Genomic DNA, 18,879 nt, shown 5'->3' with positions numbered 1-18,879 from the left:
GTAGAGGCACGTACATCAGTTAGGGACCATGCGTGGTGCATGTCTGTGGGAGCAGCCGTAGGGCCTTGCCCATTTGGGCCTGTCTGCTCCCCTCATTTCTCTGGGGAACTCCAGCCTCTTCTCCTCCCTGCCCATTGCTGTCCCCTCGAATGGACTGCAGCAAGATCTTTCTAGTATGCAGATCGGACCCTGTTGTTTTCTCAAGGCCAAGTGCTTCTTCCTGGCACTCAAGGTCGGCACCATCGTCCACTGACCTACGCTTCCAGCCATCCCACCCCCTTCTCCCACCTCAAACCCCGGCTCCACCATCCTGGCTGATTTGCCATCTCTGGGGCACACCAGGTGTTCTCACATCCCCAGGACTTTCTACAGGTTGTCCCCTCTATGACCATGAACGTCATCAACCCAACCCTCTCCATACCGTGACCTCAAAGGCAGCCGCCTTCTCCAGACCACCTGGTCCCAGCTCAGCCCCCTTCTTTCCCTACACTGTCACTTCAACCTCCTCCCTGGCCTCCAGTCTCTCCCCTTTGGTCCATCCCGTACAAGGTCCCAGCGCTGCTCTTGCTCACAAGCCTTCCATGGCTCCCCACTGCCCTCAGGAGAAAGTTTCATCCTCTCAACCTGGGGTCTGACGTCCTTTGGGATCTAGGCCCTGCTCTGCTCTCCCACCTTCTCTTCCACCCCCTACCCACACAGTGTGGTCTCCCAGCCCTCTCCCCCTACGTCTTTCACCTCTACAAAAGGGGTTTAGGGGAGAGAGCCACCGTGAAGGCTAGCACAAGGTGGAGTGCTTACGGATGTCTTCCTGGAGGGGAGGAGAAATGAAATTGAGGAGTCAAAGGGAACTAAGAATATCTAGACTTGAAAGAGACAGACGTGGGATAAAAGCAAAAGCACCGCTAAGAATAAAATCCGCTCTTTATTGCTCAAGCGAGTGTGCCAGGCACTGTTGTATGTGTTCACACGTTGGAAATCTTGAATCCTCCCAATGACAACTACCGCCCTATGAGGAACCTACTATTATTATCTTCATTTTACAGATGAGAACATCTACACAGTGAGGGGAGGCCCTTCCCAAGGGTGCACAACCAGCGAGGGGCAGAGCTGAGATTCCAACCCAGGTTTTGCCGGACTCGTGACCACTCCCCTGTAGGACGAAGTAGAGCCCATGGAATAACCAGGGACGGAGAGATGCTTGGAAGGGGTGTTCCTGTATTTTCTTAGTGATGGGGTAAGACCTTAGCCCACGTACCCACTTGCCCCCCGTGATGCAAGGATGGGACTGGGGTAAAACCAGGGTGAATCTGTACGGTCACGTCACTGCTTTTATTAAGCATTAAGGGTTGGATCTATGCAGGTGGGGGGAAGGCAAAGTCTTGGTCAGAGATATTCTGGAGCCAACAAGTGGGGGCCACAGGTCAAGAGTCAGATGTCACATGTCAGGGTTAGTTCGCCTGAATGGTCTTCCGGATCCAGTGGCCGTATCTGCAGACGTCGGTGTAGACTCCTGGCTTCTCCTTGGATCCACAGGGAACATTCCCCCATGACACAAGGCCTCGGAGACGGTCTCCACACACCAGCGGACCCCCAGAATCGCCCTGTGGGAAAGAGGGAGAGAATCAGTTACAGGAACACACAGAGAGAAAAGAAAGACAGAGTGACAGGGCCGCCTAGCTGGCTCAGTCAGTACAGCATGTGACTCTTGATCTCAGGGTTGTGAGTTCAAGCCCTGCATTGGGTGTAGAGATTACTTAGGAATAAAATCTTTAAAAAAGAAAGACAGACAGGGAGACAGAAGGACACATAGAGTCATGTAGAGAGGGAGAGACACTCAGAGATGGATAGACTTGGGGACAGAGAGACAGACACACACACAGTCACAGATAGGGAAATAGAGAGTCTGAGGGAGGGAGACTCAGAAACACAGAGAAATAGAGAACACCAAGATCCAGAGAGGTGTGGAGAGAAGAAAAGAAAAAGAATAACGCTAGGAGCAGAGACTGAGAGCCTTGTGTTGGGCCCCCCTCTCAGGGGGGAGCCTGCTTCTCCCTCTCCCTCTGCTGCTCCCCCTGCTTGTGCTCTCTCTGTGTCAAATAAATTAAAAAAACATTTTTTTTAAAGGAAGAAGAACAGAGACTGAGAGGTGTGGAGAGAGGCAGAAGTCCAGAGTGAGGTGGAGACAGAGAGAGAGATAGAAAAAAATATACATATACGTAATATATATTTATATATTATATATTTATATATAATATAATATATTTATATATATTTATATATAATATATATATTTATATATATTTATAAATATATATAATAAAACATTGAGTGCATGGTATTACATTTGTATTACATAAGCATTATATTTATATAAATCTATTCATATCATAGCTATGTTTATATATGCCAATGTACATGTAAAGAGACAGAAGGAGAGAGAAAGAGACCTAAGAAAGAGAATGAACCTCCAGTTACAAGGTAAGTACCGGGGATGTAATGTGTAGCATGGTAACTGTAGTCAACACCGCTGTGTGGCATCTACGAAGGTTGTTAAGATAATACATCCTAAGAGCTCTCATCACAAGGAACGAAAATTTTTCTTTTCTGTTTCTTTGCTTTGCTTTCTCTTCTTATTGAGTCTACACGGGATGTTGGGTGTTAACTAAACTGACTGCGGGAATCGTTCCGCACAAACGGAAGACCAACATCACGCTATACACCTAAAACTTCTACACTGATGTATGGATGCTGATGGATTCTCAACAAAACTGGGGAGAGAAAAGTTGCTATGTATCACTGTTCTTAGCTCTGTCTCTTTCTCCCTCTTGATTGGTCTCTTCAGGTCCGTCAATGCACTGGAGTAAATTTTGGCATAAACAGGAGAGACCCAGTGGATGATGGGGAATCAAAAAAACCCAACTTAAAGGAAGCATTTGGGAGTGGGGATGGAGCCCTGTCTCTCCCCAGCTGTGGTCCGCCCGCCTCCAGAGCTTGGTCATGTCCAACAGGACAGTCCCCTGTGTGAGGAAGGACAGTTCCCTCACACCATCTGCCTCCTTGCTGTGTCTCTCTGGTTCTTGATCTCTCTATCTCTACGCTTGTCTCTGCGTTTCCTGTCTCTGCCGGCTGTCTTTATATCTCTGCCTGCTCCTCGCTGTGTCTCTGAATGTCCAACTGAGACTCTCTCCCTGGGATTCTCGCCCAGCATGTCTCTGTAAAGCTCTGTTTGGGTCTGTGTGTTTCTCTCTTCCTGTCTCTGTTCTTGGCTATGTAACGGGAAGGTCCTGGTGGCCTCACCTGGCAGGAATCCTTCCCGTACTTCTCATCTCCGGCACACACCATGTTCTGGGTGATCTGGCTGGGGTAGGCACGCTCACACTCCTCACGGGACACCAGGTGGATGTATGCACACTGGATGGTGTTAGGGAAACCACCTGCAGAGAGAGATGGGCCAGGCTAACTTCGCAGCCTGTCCTTCCCACGTCCTCCCCAGTGATCTTCCAACCTCTTTAAGTTCTCTCTTCCCTACTGGTCCCTATTTCCCACTGGTTTCCTTCTTCCTATTTGTCTTTCATTCATAAAAGCCCATTTCCTTTGGCCCTGACTCCTGATTGGTCCCTCTTTACATCATTCTTTCCTCCCATTGGCCTGTCTTCCTCATTAATTGCCCCTCCTCTACTAGTCCTCATTCCTTATTGGTTTTCCCTTTCTCTCAGGTCCTGCCTCTACTTGTCTCTTTCACTGGTCCCACCTTCTTCAGTAGTTCCAGCTCACCTCTAGATTCTCTTCTATTAGTCTCTCCTCCACCCTTTCATCCTTCATTGGACCCTTCTTTCCTGTTGATTCATCCTGATTGGCCAACACTTGACCATTGGTCCTTTCGTAACTGGTCCCATTTTCTTCCATTGGTTCTCCCTTCTTATTGGGCCTTAATCCAGAGGTCCACCCCCCTCATTGGTCCTTTCCTCAATGAGCCCGTCCTCCCCCATAGGTTCTCCCTTCCTATTCGCCCTTCTTCCAATGGTCCATCTTCCTTTTTTGGCCCTTCACTCAGTGACCCAACTACCTTCCATGGTTCCTGTTGACCTACTGGACTTGTTCCTACACCAGTCCCTCCTCTAGTGACTCCTCTTGACCACTGACCCTTCCTCAGTTGGTTCCTCCCCATTATCTCTCTCCACCCCATTTGCACTCTCAATTCATATCTTTCAGTTGCTGCCCTGCCTTATTAATCTCTCTTCTTCCATTAGTCCCTCCTCCATTATCTCTTCTTGATCATCTGTGCATCCTGATTGGTCCCTTTCCATCATTGGCCTCCTTCTTGATTTGAATCTCCCCACTGACCCTCCCTCTTCATTGATCCTTCATCTTACGGCCTATCTCTCCATACCATTCACCCATGGGTCTACTTTCTCCACCGGCTGTTCATTCGTTCCCTCAACTCCCATATTTGCCAATCCTCCCCACTGACACACTGCCCTATTGGTCCTCACTATTAGCCCACCTCCTCCATAGCTTGCCCCCCACTGACCTGCTTCCCCATCACCCTCCCCCTACTGACCATCTGCTGTCTTGCCCCAGCCTAGGATGTGGCAGCTGCTGTGGTTGGCTGAGCAGTCCTCCTCCAGGGAGAGGGGCTGGATGCGTTCAGAGAATTTGGCCGGTCGAGCCAGGCGCAACAGCATGATATCCTGGTCGTGAGTGGCAGCATTGTAGCCAGGGTGGGCCACAGCCCTGAGAACAGAACTCTGCTCCTGGAAACTCTCCCTTTGCTGAAGGTTGTGCTTCCCCAGGTAAACCTGAAGATTCCTGGGAAAGAGGAGGGCTGGGTCTTACCTGGAGCCCTTGGGCTGCAGCTGAGACTCCAGAAAGGGCTGCGAAGGGAGATGGGGGTGGCCTGGTGTACCATGAACCATCTGGCCTGTTCTCACAATCTTCCCAGCTCAGAAAAGGACAACTTCATCCTTCCAGAATAACCTTGGAGACTATTCTTGACTCTCTTTGTTTCATGCCTCACATCCAAGCTGCCCAGAAGTTCTTTTGGCTCTCCAAAGTATATCCAGGATGTGACCACTTCTCACCTCCCCCACTGCTACCATTTTGGTCTGGAGCCATCATGTCTTACTGGGACTATGGCAGTAAGCACCTCACTGGACTCCTTGTTTCTGTGTTTGCCCCTCCACAGTCTATCCTCCACAAAACAACCAGAGAAATTTTAACAACATAAAATATCCCACCTCCTCTTGTCCCTCCTCTGCTCCGAACCCTTCCATGACTCCCATCTCACTCAGAGTAAAGGCTGAAGTTTTCACCCTGGCCCACAAGGTCCTGCACATCCTGCCCCCATCACCTCTCAGATATCCTCCCACTCTCTTCCTCTCTCCTTTTGCTCCAGGCACACCGGCTTCCCACCTTGCATGAGTCATCCTCTCACCCCAGGGCCTTTGCACTGGCTCTTCCCTCTGTCAGTCACCTCCTTCAGATATCACCTTCTGCATGAGGCCTTCCCAGATGATCCAATTAAAATGCAAATATCTACCCTACCAGGCAAGTCCTTTCTCCCTGTTTTCTTTGTCATCCAAGAATCTACCATCACCATCTGATATACTATCTTTGTGTTGTTAAATATTTACTTATTTTATTGTCTCTCCTCCTACCATAGCAACACTGTCCAATAGAACTTCCTCAATCAGGCAGCTGTTTGATATGGTGGCCACTAGACACAGGCTGCTCCTGAGCACTTGACGCATGGCTCCTGGATTTGTCATCTCATCACATTTTTCTTAATGTAAATTTAATTGGCCAATTGCCCATTTTTGGCTACAGCATCAGGCAGCACAGCTCTAGAATATCGAGATGGGATTTTGGTCTTGTTCATCCTCAGGGTCTAGACCTGTGTCCATCATATTTATGATAGACATCCAACAAATATTTGTGAAATGGATCAAAGAGTCACTCCCTTGCTCAAAATTCTCCCGTGGCTCCCCATTGCCCTTGGAATAAAACTCATTCCACCATCCTCTGCCCTGCTGCGAACTGGTAACTTTCTTTGAACACTCCAGACCGTTTCAACCTCAGGGACGTTGTCTCTGCATTTCTTCTGCTCCGAATGCTCATTCCCCCTTCTTCCTATGTCTACCCTTTCCCGTTTTCCATGCCTCAGCCTGGACTTCATCTCACCAGAAGGTCCTTCCTAACACCTCCTCCATCTAAATTAGCAGGTACTCTGTTCTTTTCGCTCAGGAAGCCATCCCTGTTCTTTTCCTTCACTGGACTTAGGGTGATTTGTAATTATATGATTTTTTGAGGGCTCGTTTGTTAAATGACTATCGTTCTGTGCCTTTCTGCTCCTGTGTTCCTAAGGGCAGAGACTGTGTATTTCTCTCATCCACTGTTGAATCCCCACTGCCCAGCTCTGGCACTTAGCAGATGCTTTGATCAATATGCACCAAATGGATGAATGAGAATAGTGGGAGTGAAGCCGAGTTTCCCCAAGCACGGGGGTGGGGGGGGGGGAACCATCATGAGGTCCTGGAGTCCATAACCTTGCATGATTAGACCCCTCCCCCCACACTAGGAAGTGGCACATGTTGATTTCCAAACACTTGAGTTGCCACTTACTACTTCTCTGAGCAGTATTCTCATCTGCAAAATGGGGCCAGGAGTCCCTTTTGTGGAGATTCCAGGAAATGTATATAAACTGCTTACCTCAGCGCCGGGCTGATAGTTAGCGTTGAACAAAATGGCAACTGTTAACCTAACTAGTGATCATTAGTGCCCTGAGGATTAGACCTGGTCCCTCTGCTTTTCTACCTATGCCCGCTTTTTGAATGATCTCATCCCGTCCTGTGTTTAAATACCACTTATTTGTGGATGACCCCTTGATGTTTACCTCCAGGTCTGACCTCTCCTCTGGGCACCAGGAACCTACCCTCATGTTTCTTGGACGTCTCCCTGGTATCTCAGACTCACCTTGGCTAGAGCAAATGCTGACACTCCTTTGCCCATATCCAAACTGGTTCTATTTCCCTCTCCCCTGGCTCACAGAGACACAGCAGAACATTCACTCGTTTGAGTCAAATCCCTGGCGGTCAGCCCTGCTGCTTCCATCCCACATCACCGAGTCCTGCTGGTCTCAAAACACCTCCCAAAGTTTTCAACTATCCTTCATCCCCTGGTCCAAGCCAACGTCCTAGGTCATTCTACGTGCATGCATCCCTTCATCTCCCCTTGCCCAGCCCACTTTCCTTGCTCAGCTGGGATCCTGCTTCTCCCGCTGCCGACCACTCCCCCTGCTTGTGCTCTGTCTCTCTCTCTCTCTCTCTGTCTCTGACAAGTAAATAAATAAATAAATGAAATGGTTTTTAAAAATGTAAATCAGATGCTGCTGCTTCCCTGACTGAATTTTTCCAGTGGTTTCCCACCTCACTTAGATTGAAATCCTTCACTCCATCGCTGTCTACAGGGCTCTGCACTGTCTGATTCCCCAATTAGAAGGTCAGCTCATAAAAGCAGCAGTTTTACTTGTTTTCTTCACTGCTATCTCCGGGGCCTCAAACCGTGCCTGATGGATATTTAATGCTCAGTTAAGTACTGGCCAGATGAACCTGGTTATCAGATGGCCTCATGCTGGGACAGGGGGATGTGTGTGTCACTTTATGCCTGAAATCTGTAAGACACCCCCGGGGTCCCATGGCAACCATGCCTCACTCATGGCATGGAGACTCACGGTTTTTTGCAGTGGGCGGCGGTGAGGACCCACAGCGGGTGAATGAGGACCCCTCCGCAGAGCAAGTGACCTGACGTGTAGAGGGCAGCTTGGTAGGGGTGAGACGTCTGCTCACAGGGTCCACCGTGCAGCACCTTATTCTGCTCCTCTGCCCAGGCTGAGAGAGGAAGGGTCTGAGTCAGGGAGGAGGTCTGGAGACACCAGGCGAATCCCCCAGTGTAAACCCCAATGCCGTCCCATTGTTCCAGGTCATCTCCTCCCCACCCCCATCCTCAAATTCTTCCCCACCTTCCAGACCACCTCCCACCCTTTTCCTGTCTGCACCCCCATCCCTAACCTAGCCCCCCACCTGCTTCCTCCTCACTCCAAGCCTACCCCACCTCCATACCTGTGTGAATCCCCCTCCCCAATTCCAAACTTTCCCATCAGCAGCCCCTACCTGCCCCCCCCACTGCCCCACCCCATCCCCTTTCTTCCCACCTGCAGCCATAAGGATCAGGGCTACGATCAGCTTCTTCATGCCCATTCCTGAGAAGGGAAACCAAGTGCTCTTCAGTTCCTCTCTCTGACCCCCTCAAGGCCCATCCTTATCCTCCCCTTCCCCAGCCTCCACGCTCTCCTGACCCTTGACCTCCATCCTTCCCCTGGCCTCTTGTCATGCTAACCATGTCTTCCGTTCCCATGAAGGCCCCATGAAGGCAGGTTGAGTAAGAACCCAGAACCACGCATGTGGTCTGTGGTTCACATTCTGCGTCTCTTACTTCTCTGGGCTCCAGCGTGCCTACCTGCTGACAGGAGGGGATGGCCCAGGAGGGGTCCGGACCTTCTTCCCTCCCCATGGGATTTTTCTTCTGTGCTCACCGTGTCACTCACCCCCGCACCTGGAGGTTCTGGGGTGCAGTGTGATCTTACCTGCTGGGGGCTGGCTGCCTGGGGGTCCAGAGGACTCCTGGCCGAGGGGTTCTTGGGTTGAGATGGGGACAGCACGTGTCACAGGCAGACAGACACAGGAGCAGAGAGAGTCAGGAATGCAGGGAGTTGTGGGGAGAGACAGGACCCTGAAAGCAGAGAGGATGCCCAGGAGCCAGAGCCGGAGAGACAGACCGCAGAGGATGTACGGGCTGTGGGGCCCAGGCTAGACAGACACCTGGGCTTCCTGGCCTCCCTGGAAGAGGCTGTTCCTGTCCACAGACACTCCTGGTGCTTCCTTTTAACCCCTGTCTCCCCAGGAGGCCGCCCCACCCTTTCCTCCTCACCCAGACCTCCCACACACATTCCTTGCATCCCCATATCCCCGTGGCTCTGCTCCTGGTGACCCCTGACCGGCCTTCCAGGGAGGGGAGCGCCAGTCCCTGAGTGCACTGGGGGCCTGGACTCCTGGGTCTGAGGGAGGAGGGGAGGGGGCCTAGAATTCTAGACCTTCAGGAGAAGGACCTGGGCACCTGAACTTTGGAGTCTGAAGGAGGAAAGATGGGTGCTTGTTCTCAGTCCCTAGACTTCTAGGTCCTTGAGCAAGAAGGGATCTGAGGACCAACACCCAGGCAAGCGAACAGTGTCCCCTGGCATGCAGGAATCCCCTCACCTCTGTCTGTGAGCATTCTAGGCCTGCAGACTCCTGGGTCTGCTGCCTTCGGGCACTGAAAACCAGGCCACATGGGTCAGTGGGGTTGGGGTGATTCACGCACCTGCCCGTAAGTCCCTCTGTGGGTGCTGACGACCTCCGTGTCCCCACCGTAGCCAGCAAGCCAGTGAGAAAGCATGTGTCACCAAGCTGGCACTCGCCCCTGCCCTGGGCTGGGGTGCGGCCCAGCGCTGTGGGGAAAGGGGCCTCAAACAATCGGGCTTTGTCCACCCCCAGCACCCAGTGCCATGCTCCCAGCAGCTCCGTTTCTCAATCTCTTTTCCGGGCAGGCGGGCGGCTGTGTCAACAGCTTCCCTTTGTCCCTTTCTGACAGTCCTGTGGCTGTCCTTTCATTGTCTACCCACTTCTGCCGGATATCAGAACATTTGACAGTCCTGGTCCCCCTGCTCCAAGCCTGCCCACCTGTGAGGTCTCACTGTCCACCTCTGTCCCTGGCCGTGGTGGGGGTGTCTGCACACCTCTCTCTCTCTCTCTCTCTGTCTCTCTCTCTCATGTTTTCCTGTGCTCATCTCAGGCTCTACTTGTGTCTCTGTCCCTCTGCCCTTTTCCCCATCTCTCTCTGTCTTCCTCCCAATTCTCCGACTCTCTGTTGACATTCTCTACGTCTCCGTGTGCTTATCCTCCCCTGACTTCCCCTGCATTTCCAGGAGAAGCATACGCTTCTGCCCAGAAGCGAGTTAGGCCCCTGGGGAGCCAGAGGGATGGTGTGGGGAGCAGTGGGGAAGCCAGTGGGACACGGGAGGGTTTCCCATGAGATGCAACACTTAGGAAGAGACTTGGAAACAAGCAGGAACGCAAGAACACTTGAGAGCAATGTGGGAGTGTGAGATGGGGGCCCTGGCAGTTATGGAGGGATCCAGCAGGATTTGAGGAGGTGCCTGCAAAGTTGGACCCGAAAGCTGCGCCTAGTGTTGGGTGTTGGTCAGAAGCGAGGTGAGAAGGCCTGGCGTGTGGCGGCCACGGGGAAGGAGATGAGGATGGACGTGGTGAGCACCGGGCATGAGAAGGAGCATGCAAGGAAGTCACGGGAGATAAGGACAGCCCATATCAGTAATGTCCATCTCAGTAGCAGCTCGGGCCCGGCACTGGGGGATGAACATCAATATTTGGCATTCGACATACTCTAGGGCTGTTCCCCTGCCTCCAACCTCCCCCAGGCCCTTCACATTCACGTTCCCACTGAACTCAGCATCTTCTCAGAACCCACCATCCTCCCGGACACCAGGCTGCCTTGCTTACAGCCCGGCCCACCATCTCCTCTCCGTCCCCATGACCCTAGCCCCAGCTCAGACCTGATCTTCTCCCACCTGGACCATCACCCTGGGCTCTTGCCCCTTCTCTGTATCCTTCACCTGACCCCAGAGGGGGCTTCCTGCACCCAGAGCTGACCCTGCCCCTCTCCTGCTCATAGCCCTGCCCTGGCTCCCCCATCACTCCGGGGCAAAGTCCCAGCCCCTCAGCCGGTGTTGGAAGACCTTTGGCATCCACAGCAGCCCTGGTCAACAGAAATACATTGCCAAGTACACATGCACTTTTAAAATTTCTAGTAGCCACGCTTTTTTTAAATAGTAAAAGAGTGGGATTCCTGGGTGGCTCAGTCAGTTAAGCTGCTGACTCATGATCTCAGCTCAGATCTCAATTGCATGGTCATGAGTTCAAGCCCCGTGTTGAGCTCCATACTGGGCATGGAGCCTACTTAAAAAATAATAATTAAAAAACAGTAAAAATAAAAAGAGAGAGAGAGAGACAGAAGTTCATTTTAGTATTTCCTTTAACCCAATACATCCAAAATCGCAATGTGAAATCAAAATAAGAACATTTTAGAGATAGTTTGTCATCTTATTTTGCACGTCATAAATGTTTGGACTCCGGTGTGATTTCCACTCACAACACGTGTCAGTTGAAACTTGCCACATTCCACAAGTCAGGAGCCACCGCGGCGAGCAGCTGCCACATTGCACAGCCCTGCTCTGCCCACGGGTCTCATGCCCCAGCCATGAAGATTGCTCTCTCACCTCTGGGCCTCGTGCATGCTATTCCCCCTCTCCAAATGCTCTTCTCACCTTCTCCTGACCACAACTTGTCCTTCAAGTCTTTGCTTAGCCATCGTCTCCTTCGGGAAGCCTTCGCTTGAACACCACCCAACTTCCACCCCCTGCGGTTGGGTTAGTCACTCTCTCACCCGAGTTCCCACAGCAGGTGCGTCCTTCAAGACGCATTGCACCGTGAGCATCTGGATCCGTGTCCGTCTCCCCCCACTGCACCGTGAGCTCCTTGAGGGCAGGCGCTGAGGCTGACTCACCCCCGCTCCGTGTCCCAAGTGCCCTCACGGGACCAGAGGAAGGCTTAGGAAATGTTGACCAAATGACTAAATGTCTTCATTACACCCACTCCCATTTTACAAAAAAAGAAAACTGAGACTCAGAGAAGGAAGTTACTTGCTCCACATCCAACAGCCAGGAAACGGTGGGGCCTTTTGGACTGGAACTCAACTTCCAACACGGAGGCGGACGTGGCCCATCTTTGGCTGTCCCTTAGCACAATGGGGGATGGGAGGGTTCGGGAGGAGTTGTTGAGAGCCTCATGGGGAAGGAGGGAGGTGATAGGTGGGGAGGGACTCCGCCTCTAAGAACCTCTAAGAGAGAGAATGAAGTCCCCAACTGCCGGCCTTTGCCAGTGACCTTTATGGTTTGCCCTTGCCACGTGCCACACGTCAGGATTTACGGGATATTTTTCCCAACATTGATATGCTCCACAAATGCCTTCAATAAAGAAAACGTGGTATAAGAGCACTTTGTGAGAGTGTAAGCAGGAAAAAGTGCCAGAAATCACTATCATACGCAAACAAGGCAGCATGGAACTCCACAGCAAAAACTACCGATGTCCTGCATCGTGACTAGCGTAACATAATACAAAATAAATAAATAAATAGAGTCTTCCTCACCTTCTTTTTTTTTTAAAGATTTTATTTATTTATTTGACAGAGAGAGAGACAGCCAGCAAGAGAGGGAACACAACCAGGGGGAATGGGAGAGGGAGAAGCAGGCTCCCAGCGGAGGAGCCCGATGTGGGGCTCGATGTGGGGCTCGATCCCAGAACGCCAGGATCACGCCCTGAGCAAAAGGCAGACGCTTAACCGCTGTGCCACCCAGGCGCCCCTCTTCCTCACCTTCTAATCTAAAGTTAAAAAAAAAAAAAAAAGAAAGAAAGAAAAGAAAAGAAAAGAAAAGAAAAGAACCAAAACTCACTGAAAGCTTATTCTGTGTCAGTTAAATTTATTTAACCTTCATAAAAGACCTGGGAAATAGGTGTTACTTCTCTCACTTCAGGGATGAAGGAAGGGGGACGGAGCAGTAACGTGCAAGTAGCTGGTAGATACCTGAACTGGGGCTGGAGTCCAAGAAACCTAGTTCTGGAGTCAGCACCCTTGACTACTATGTTGTATTGTCTGCCCAAAGAGAAAAGAAGTTATTTTTTAAAATCCAACAAAAGTTCTATCCCAAGTCATTGCAAACCAACGCACCTCCAGACTTTTTTTTTTTTAAGATTTTATTTCTTTATTTGACAGAGAGAGAGACAGCCAGCGAGAGAGGGAACACAAGCAAGGGGAGTGGGAGAGGAAGAAGCAGGCTCCCTGCGGAGCAGGGAGCCCGATGAGGGGCTCGATCCCAGGACCCTGAGATCAGGCCCTGAGCTGAAGGCAGACGCTTAACAACTGAGCCACCCAGGTGCCCCCCACCTCCAGACTTATATACACAGTGGTTGCCAAGAGGAAGGGCCAGGTGTCTCCAGGAGGACTTAGTATGACTGCGACATTTCATTACGTTTTCAAACTTCAGGTGAATATTGATTTGAGGGTGCTGGCTGGGGGGAAGGGAAGTTGTTGAATCTTTGTGGTGATGGGTGGCCAAAACCCTTGACAGTCCTTATTTTTTTTAAATGTTTTTATTTATTTATTTGACAGAGAGAGCACAGCGGGGGGAGGGGCAGTGGGAGAGGGAGAAGCAGGCTCCCTACTAAGCAAGGAGCCCAATGTGGGACCCGATCCCAGGACCCGATCCCAGGACCCTGAGATCATGACCTGAGCTGAAGGCAGACGCTCAACTGACTGAGCCACCCAGGCGCCCCGCTTGACAGTCCTTAAACTTGACACTGATCTTGAGGCGGGAAGGGCCAGAGGTCTGGATGCCTGAGCCTGAGGGAGGAAGTGCTGGAGGTGGGGACATTAGGTCTGAGGAAGGAAGGGCTGGTGGTCTAGACTCCTGTGTTTTGTGCCAGGAACAGGCTTAGCCTTTTGTGTGCTGGGAGTTGGTGCCTGCAGGATTTCTGCAATATGGGGAGGGGTGGAGGAGCGGGGGGCTAGGAGAGACTTGCTAGGGAGATGAGACGAGGAGAGGAAGGATCCGGAGGACATTGGCTGAGAATTCTGGGGGAGCAACTGGAAAGACAGGCAGGAGGGTGAGCTCTGGGCCGGAGAGGATCCTTCTGTCAGCAGCGTCTGAGGTGTGACTGCCCAGGGAGCCTTTGATGGCGGGAAGCCAAGAGCGTGGCCAGGCTCTGAGTCACAGGGGACTCCACCCTCCTCCCTTCCAGAAGTCCCTTCCCTGCCTTCTTTGAGAATAGAAGCCCACCAACCCAGATTCCCACCTCCCTCTTCCTCTGGAACCCAGGATGCTGTTTTCTCACTCTGGGTGGGTTCCTGTGGGACCCTGGCGTCCCACCCACCTGCCAACCCTATCCTGCTTGAAAACATCCCTCTCTCCTGGTTTGCCACCCGTGAAATACTCAGGAACACTTTCATATCCCTTTCCACCCAATGAAGCAGGCTTATTCTCTCCTCCCTCTGCCCTTCCTTCTTCCCCATTGACCTTCTCTTCCTCTCTCCAACCCATTTTACAGATGAAGAAAACTGAAATCTGGGAGATGGGTAGAGACAGATCACCAGGCAGGAGGCAGGGCGAGGGCTCAAAATCAGATGTCTCTCCCTCTCTTAAGGGTTCCTCCTCCCCAGCCTTAGATCTTCAGAGCTTTCCCACCTTTGTTTTCAAGTTACAAAAGGGGAAGGAGGGTTAGTATGTGTCTTTCCAGATTTTATTCTGTAAACATTTCATTTTACACGACTAGAGTCACACACACGCTTGTATCTTTCTTTTTTCATGTTCCATCATATAACACAAACATTCTTGCATAACACTAGCAATTCTGCCAAGTTATTACCCTTAGCAGCTTCCTCATATCCCTGTCCCAAACAGGCCTATTGTTTACATAAACCACTAATTTGGGACATGTTCAATGTTTCCACTGTTTTGCTATGATAAATAGTGTGATGAATTCAAACCTTGTTCCACACTTTGGATTTTTTTTTTTTTTAAGTAGTATCTTCCTCAGCTAGAATCACAGGGTCCACGACCCGGTAAATAAGGGTCTCAAACCACCTTGCCACACTGCCTTCCACAAAAATGGCACGATTTACAATTCCACCGGTTGAACGTGCTGGTCTCGCTGCGTCTTTACCAGCACTGAAGTTTTTGTGTTTCATGCTGGTGTTAGGTCTTTGCTAACTTGATTGGTTTACACACGTGGCCTATTGTTCAGGTTTTAATATGTCTTTGAGGAAAGGTAAAGTCAGATATGACTACAGTTCATCACGTCCTTATTTCTGTGAATTTCTTGCTGAGGGCGCATGGATGGAGAGGTGGGAGGTATGCAGAGATTAGCGATGCTTTCTCATGGTCTCATTTATCCATTTGACGTACTTGCAGACTTGGGTATAGACACCTGGGTCATTGGGTTGGCCACAAGGGAAAGTTCCCCAGGACACCAGGCCTTGCAGGGTACCTTTGCACATCAGTGGTCCCCCTGAGTCACCCTAGAGAAGAAAGAGCAGATTAGCCTCGGTTTCAGAACAACCACCACAGACCCACGTGTCCACGGTCTGCGTTATCACGTCTTTGTGCTGTCAGACTGTGGACTTCCACCCTGGCCAATGGGAGAGACTCATGGTCCCTGGGCACCAATAGGAGAACAGGAGTCAGTGTTGTCATGGAGAGAACAAACCGGCTCTCTGAACACATTGGCTTGAGCCCTGGCCAATGGGACCAATCACTGGGAAGGGGGTGGAGCTTCCAGGGCGTCAGAGCCCCATTTACTTTCCGCCTTTAAGGACTCTGCGCCAAGCCAGTGGGAGAAGGAGCATTATCTCCAGAGAATGGGTACATGACCCTTGCGCATGAAAGGGGGACAGAGTGGCCCTGGCAAGCAGGGGCAGGACGGGTGACATAATTCAAAAACCACAGTGCAAAATGAATATGCGGCCCCCTTGCTCAAAAACTATTAAAGAGATTCAAGACAGCAATGGAAGTGCATGAAATCATTTGTGTGGGATTCTCCCGATTATGAAGCCCTGGGCTACTGAACAGCTCGCATATTCATGGAGCCGGCCCTCTCTAGGAAAGAAGGGGACCCCCGCCACGCATTCTCTAGAACATACATCCCTGTCCCTCCCCCCCATCTCTAACACACACCATCCCACCTCCCCTGAAAACTGAGGGTGCAGATGTGAGCAAAGAGAGTGGGGTACTGGAAGAAGGGTGGAGAGGAGAGGGCAGAAGGAGGAGGGGGACAGAGAAGCAGAAATGTAGGGAGTGGGGAAGGAGCAGAGATGGGCACAGGCGGGGGGGGGGGGGCAGAGAGAGAGAGGAATCCCACACAAAGAGAGGAAGACAATGTCATTCAGATACAGAGAGGAGGTTAAAAAGAGGAAGAAGGGGGAACAAGGAGGAGGGGGAGAGATAGTTCCTTCCCTAAAACCAGGACTGGGATGAGGTGGAGACATTAGCTCCAGGCACAAAGTCTCAATAATTGCAATAAATAACATATTAATGCAATTCTTGAAAAAAAATTTAGTATGCAAAAGTCCATAATGAGCACAGTATCCCAACTTTAGATAAAGACCGCGTCGGGACAGTGATGTCCTGCCCCGTCACCGTAGCCCGAGGCAAATGAACCGTTCAGTAGGACAGATGGCTCTTCATCGAAAATTCTGATATTTTGTTCATCGTGGACTTTTTGCATGGATTTTAATTTTTAAAAATGTTACATTAGTAGAATATAATTTATCTTGGCACCCACTTGAAGTTTGGCCTTGAAGCCAGTGCCTGTCCCAACCTTATCTTTTCCAGCCATTCTGCCCCATCCCTAGAGTCATGCCAGCCTCCTGGTCTCCCACTCCCGCCCCAGACAGAGAGCAGGGGAGAGAGAGCTAGGAAAACAGGGCTTGGGGTGAGTTGGGGGTACAAGAGACTTGCTCAGCACCAAGATCAGATGCACAGATTTCTGGATGGAGGGAAAGACAGGGGATCCGGGGCTGGGGACAGGTGGAGTCTCACGTTGCAAGCATTAGTCTTGGAGTTGGGGATGCCAGCACACAGCATGGATTTTCCCAGTAGGTCCTTGTAAACCTTCTTGCAATCCTGGGAGGAGATGAGCTTGACATCCGTGCACATGAGCTCTGATGGAAAGGTCACTGGTGGAGAGAGGGGAGGTCAGTTAGAGGTCTGGGTCTGCAGCCCCCTGAGTGCTGATGGAGAGAGGAAGAGCCTTGGACCTTGAAGGAGGAGGGGACTGGAGGCTCAACACTCGAGTCATGAGTCATGAGATGGGGCCTGACTCCGGGTCTCCGGGGTCTGAGGGAGGAGTCGGGAGCCAGCGGGTCTCGGAGGCAGCCTCACCATCAGGGCTGGTGGTGGTGCCCCAGCCGGAAACGGTGCACGTGGTCCCAGGGGGTTCACAGCGGGAGGGCAGGTTGACCTTCCTCACACTCGATGAGAGCCTGGCTCGTCTACTTAGCTTCACAAGCATGAGGTCATTCACGTGGGTCTGAGTGGAGTAGCCGGGGTGGCGGAAGGACCTCGTGGCCCGGATCTTCTGCGATCTCTTATCACCCAGCTGATCACTGCCCATGTGCACGTTGTAGTTGCTGAGAGAACAGAGTGACATCCAGAGAGAAACACTGTGATTGGGAGGAGGGACAGGAACCCTGAGAGAGGGCTGCAGTGTCCCCGCCACATACCTCATCATGCAGTGGGCGGCCGTGAGGACCCACTGTTCATTGAGCAGGACACCACCGCAGTGGAGCTGATCGCCCCTGAGCAGGGCCACCTGCCAGGGGTGCGAGCCTCTCGTACATGGCACTCCATCAATAATCTTCTCCCCACTCTTGTCACCTTGGGTTGGATGGAGACAAGGAAGAAACCGTGGGTAGCAAGCTTCAAGGGGGCTGAAGCAGCAGCTGACGGATTTGGAGAGAAAGATGGAAAAAGACAGAGAGGCATGAGAAATGCAGAGGCAGTGAACGGGAACAGTGCAGAGAAAGCAGGATGTGGAGACGGAGAGCGATGATGCAAAGGGAGCCCGCTCATAAATCCAGGAGGAACGTCTTGTCTGGAGGCAACCAGAGGCTGATGGGATGGACACTGAGTGCAGGAGATGGCCCGGAAGGCACAGAGACCCCAGGAGTCAGAAGGAAGCAGGAAGAAAGGGGGCAGGATGTAGAAGAGTCTTGTCTCCTGTGGGAGGAAGCTGCTGCAGAGAGAAGGTCCTGACCCAGGAAGTCCTCGGGGAGAGGGGGCCCTGACAAGGGTCAGTGGGGACAATGGAAGGCCCCAGGGGTGAAGTCAGACCTCCCAGTCCAGCCCTCACCTTCTTGGCCAGCAGACCCCAGGACTAAGGTCAGTAGTAGGATCTGCAGGGGCAAGAGAAGGGATCCTGCCATGGTGGCCTCTCTCAGCCTCTCCGGGGGCTGCCGGGCAGAGCAAGGGTCTCTTCTGCTGGGGCTGGGAAGGACAAAGAGTTCAGGAAGCAGGAGTCCAAGCCCCCAGCCCTCCTCCAGCAGACCCAGGAGTCTGCGCCCCAGCCCCTCCTATGTCGGACCTAGAAGTCCATATCCCCAGTTTCTCCCCTACTCAGACCCAGGAGGCCAGGCCTCCAGACCTCCCTTCCCCTTGGGACTCAGGAATCTGGGTTCCCATCCCTCTTCATCCGCAAGTCTAGATCCTCAGTTCCTTTTTTCCTAACAGACCCCAAATTCCGGACCTCCAGTCCCTCATCTCTCACTACCGGGATTCCAGCCACCCCCCCTCCGCTCAGAAAAAGGAGCCAGCCTTCCAGCCAGCCTCATCCCCCACCCCAAATGAGGCCCCTTCTCACCTCCGGAGGGTCTGATGTGATCTCGGCTCCAGTCTCGGTTGGGAGCCAAGCGTGCCCAGCCCTGTGCAGGGCGGCCCTCTTATACCACCCCCGCCCCCACGCCCGCCCCCAGCGCCCTGGGGTGCAGGCGGAGCCGGCTGTGAGACTCCCCCATCTTGCGTTCGCAGTTATCTCGAAGCCCTGAGGCAGCGAAAGCAATTGGCAGCACTCAATTCTTTCTCCACCCTCCCTCTCCAGGCCAGGGGCGGGCGGTACCCAGCCAGTTCGCCCCGCCCATTCTGCCCCTATGTCCCTGGCGGCT

The 18,879-nt window shown here is 52.0% G+C and overlaps 2 protein-coding genes across 3 annotated transcripts; both read right to left on the bottom strand.

Moving 5' to 3' along the window:
* Positions 1–1,192: 1,192 nt before the first annotated feature.
* Positions 1,193–8,255, bottom strand: KLK6 (kallikrein related peptidase 6). Its single transcript, XM_008684710.2, has 5 exons — positions 8,210–8,255; positions 7,730–7,886; positions 4,562–4,809; positions 3,298–3,434; positions 1,193–1,601 (listed from the first exon to the last, which is right to left on the bottom strand). Exons 1-5 carry the CDS (start codon positions 8,253–8,255, stop codon positions 1,449–1,451), a joined length of 741 nt encoding a protein of 246 aa, XP_008682932.2. The 3' UTR covers positions 1,193–1,448.
* Positions 8,256–14,559: 6,304 nt separating this feature from the next.
* On the bottom strand, positions 14,560–18,144 carry KLK7 (kallikrein related peptidase 7). 2 transcript variants are annotated; one of them, XM_008684712.2, is made up of 5 exons: positions 18,066–18,144; positions 17,443–17,596; positions 17,102–17,349; positions 16,760–16,896; positions 14,560–15,240 (listed from the first exon to the last, which is right to left on the bottom strand). In XM_008684712.2, the coding sequence occupies exons 1-5, from the start codon at positions 18,142–18,144 to the stop codon at positions 15,085–15,087; spliced, it is 774 nt and encodes a 257-aa protein (XP_008682934.1). In that variant the 3' UTR covers positions 14,560–15,084. The 2 variants fall into 2 exon arrangements, with proteins under 2 accessions (XP_008682934.1, XP_008682933.1); XM_008684711.2 differs by having other exon boundaries at positions 18,072–18,144.
* Positions 18,145–18,879: the final 735 nt, after the last annotated feature.

The sequence above is a fragment of the Ursus maritimus genome, unplaced genomic scaffold (genome assembly GCF_017311325.1).
Source record: "Ursus maritimus isolate PB19 unplaced genomic scaffold, ASM1731132v1 scaffold_19, whole genome shotgun sequence".
NCBI classification, from domain to species: domain Eukaryota; kingdom Metazoa; phylum Chordata; class Mammalia; order Carnivora; family Ursidae; genus Ursus; species Ursus maritimus.
The sequence above is the reverse complement of the archived record's forward strand: the minus strand, read 5'-3'. Positions and strand labels throughout refer to the sequence as shown.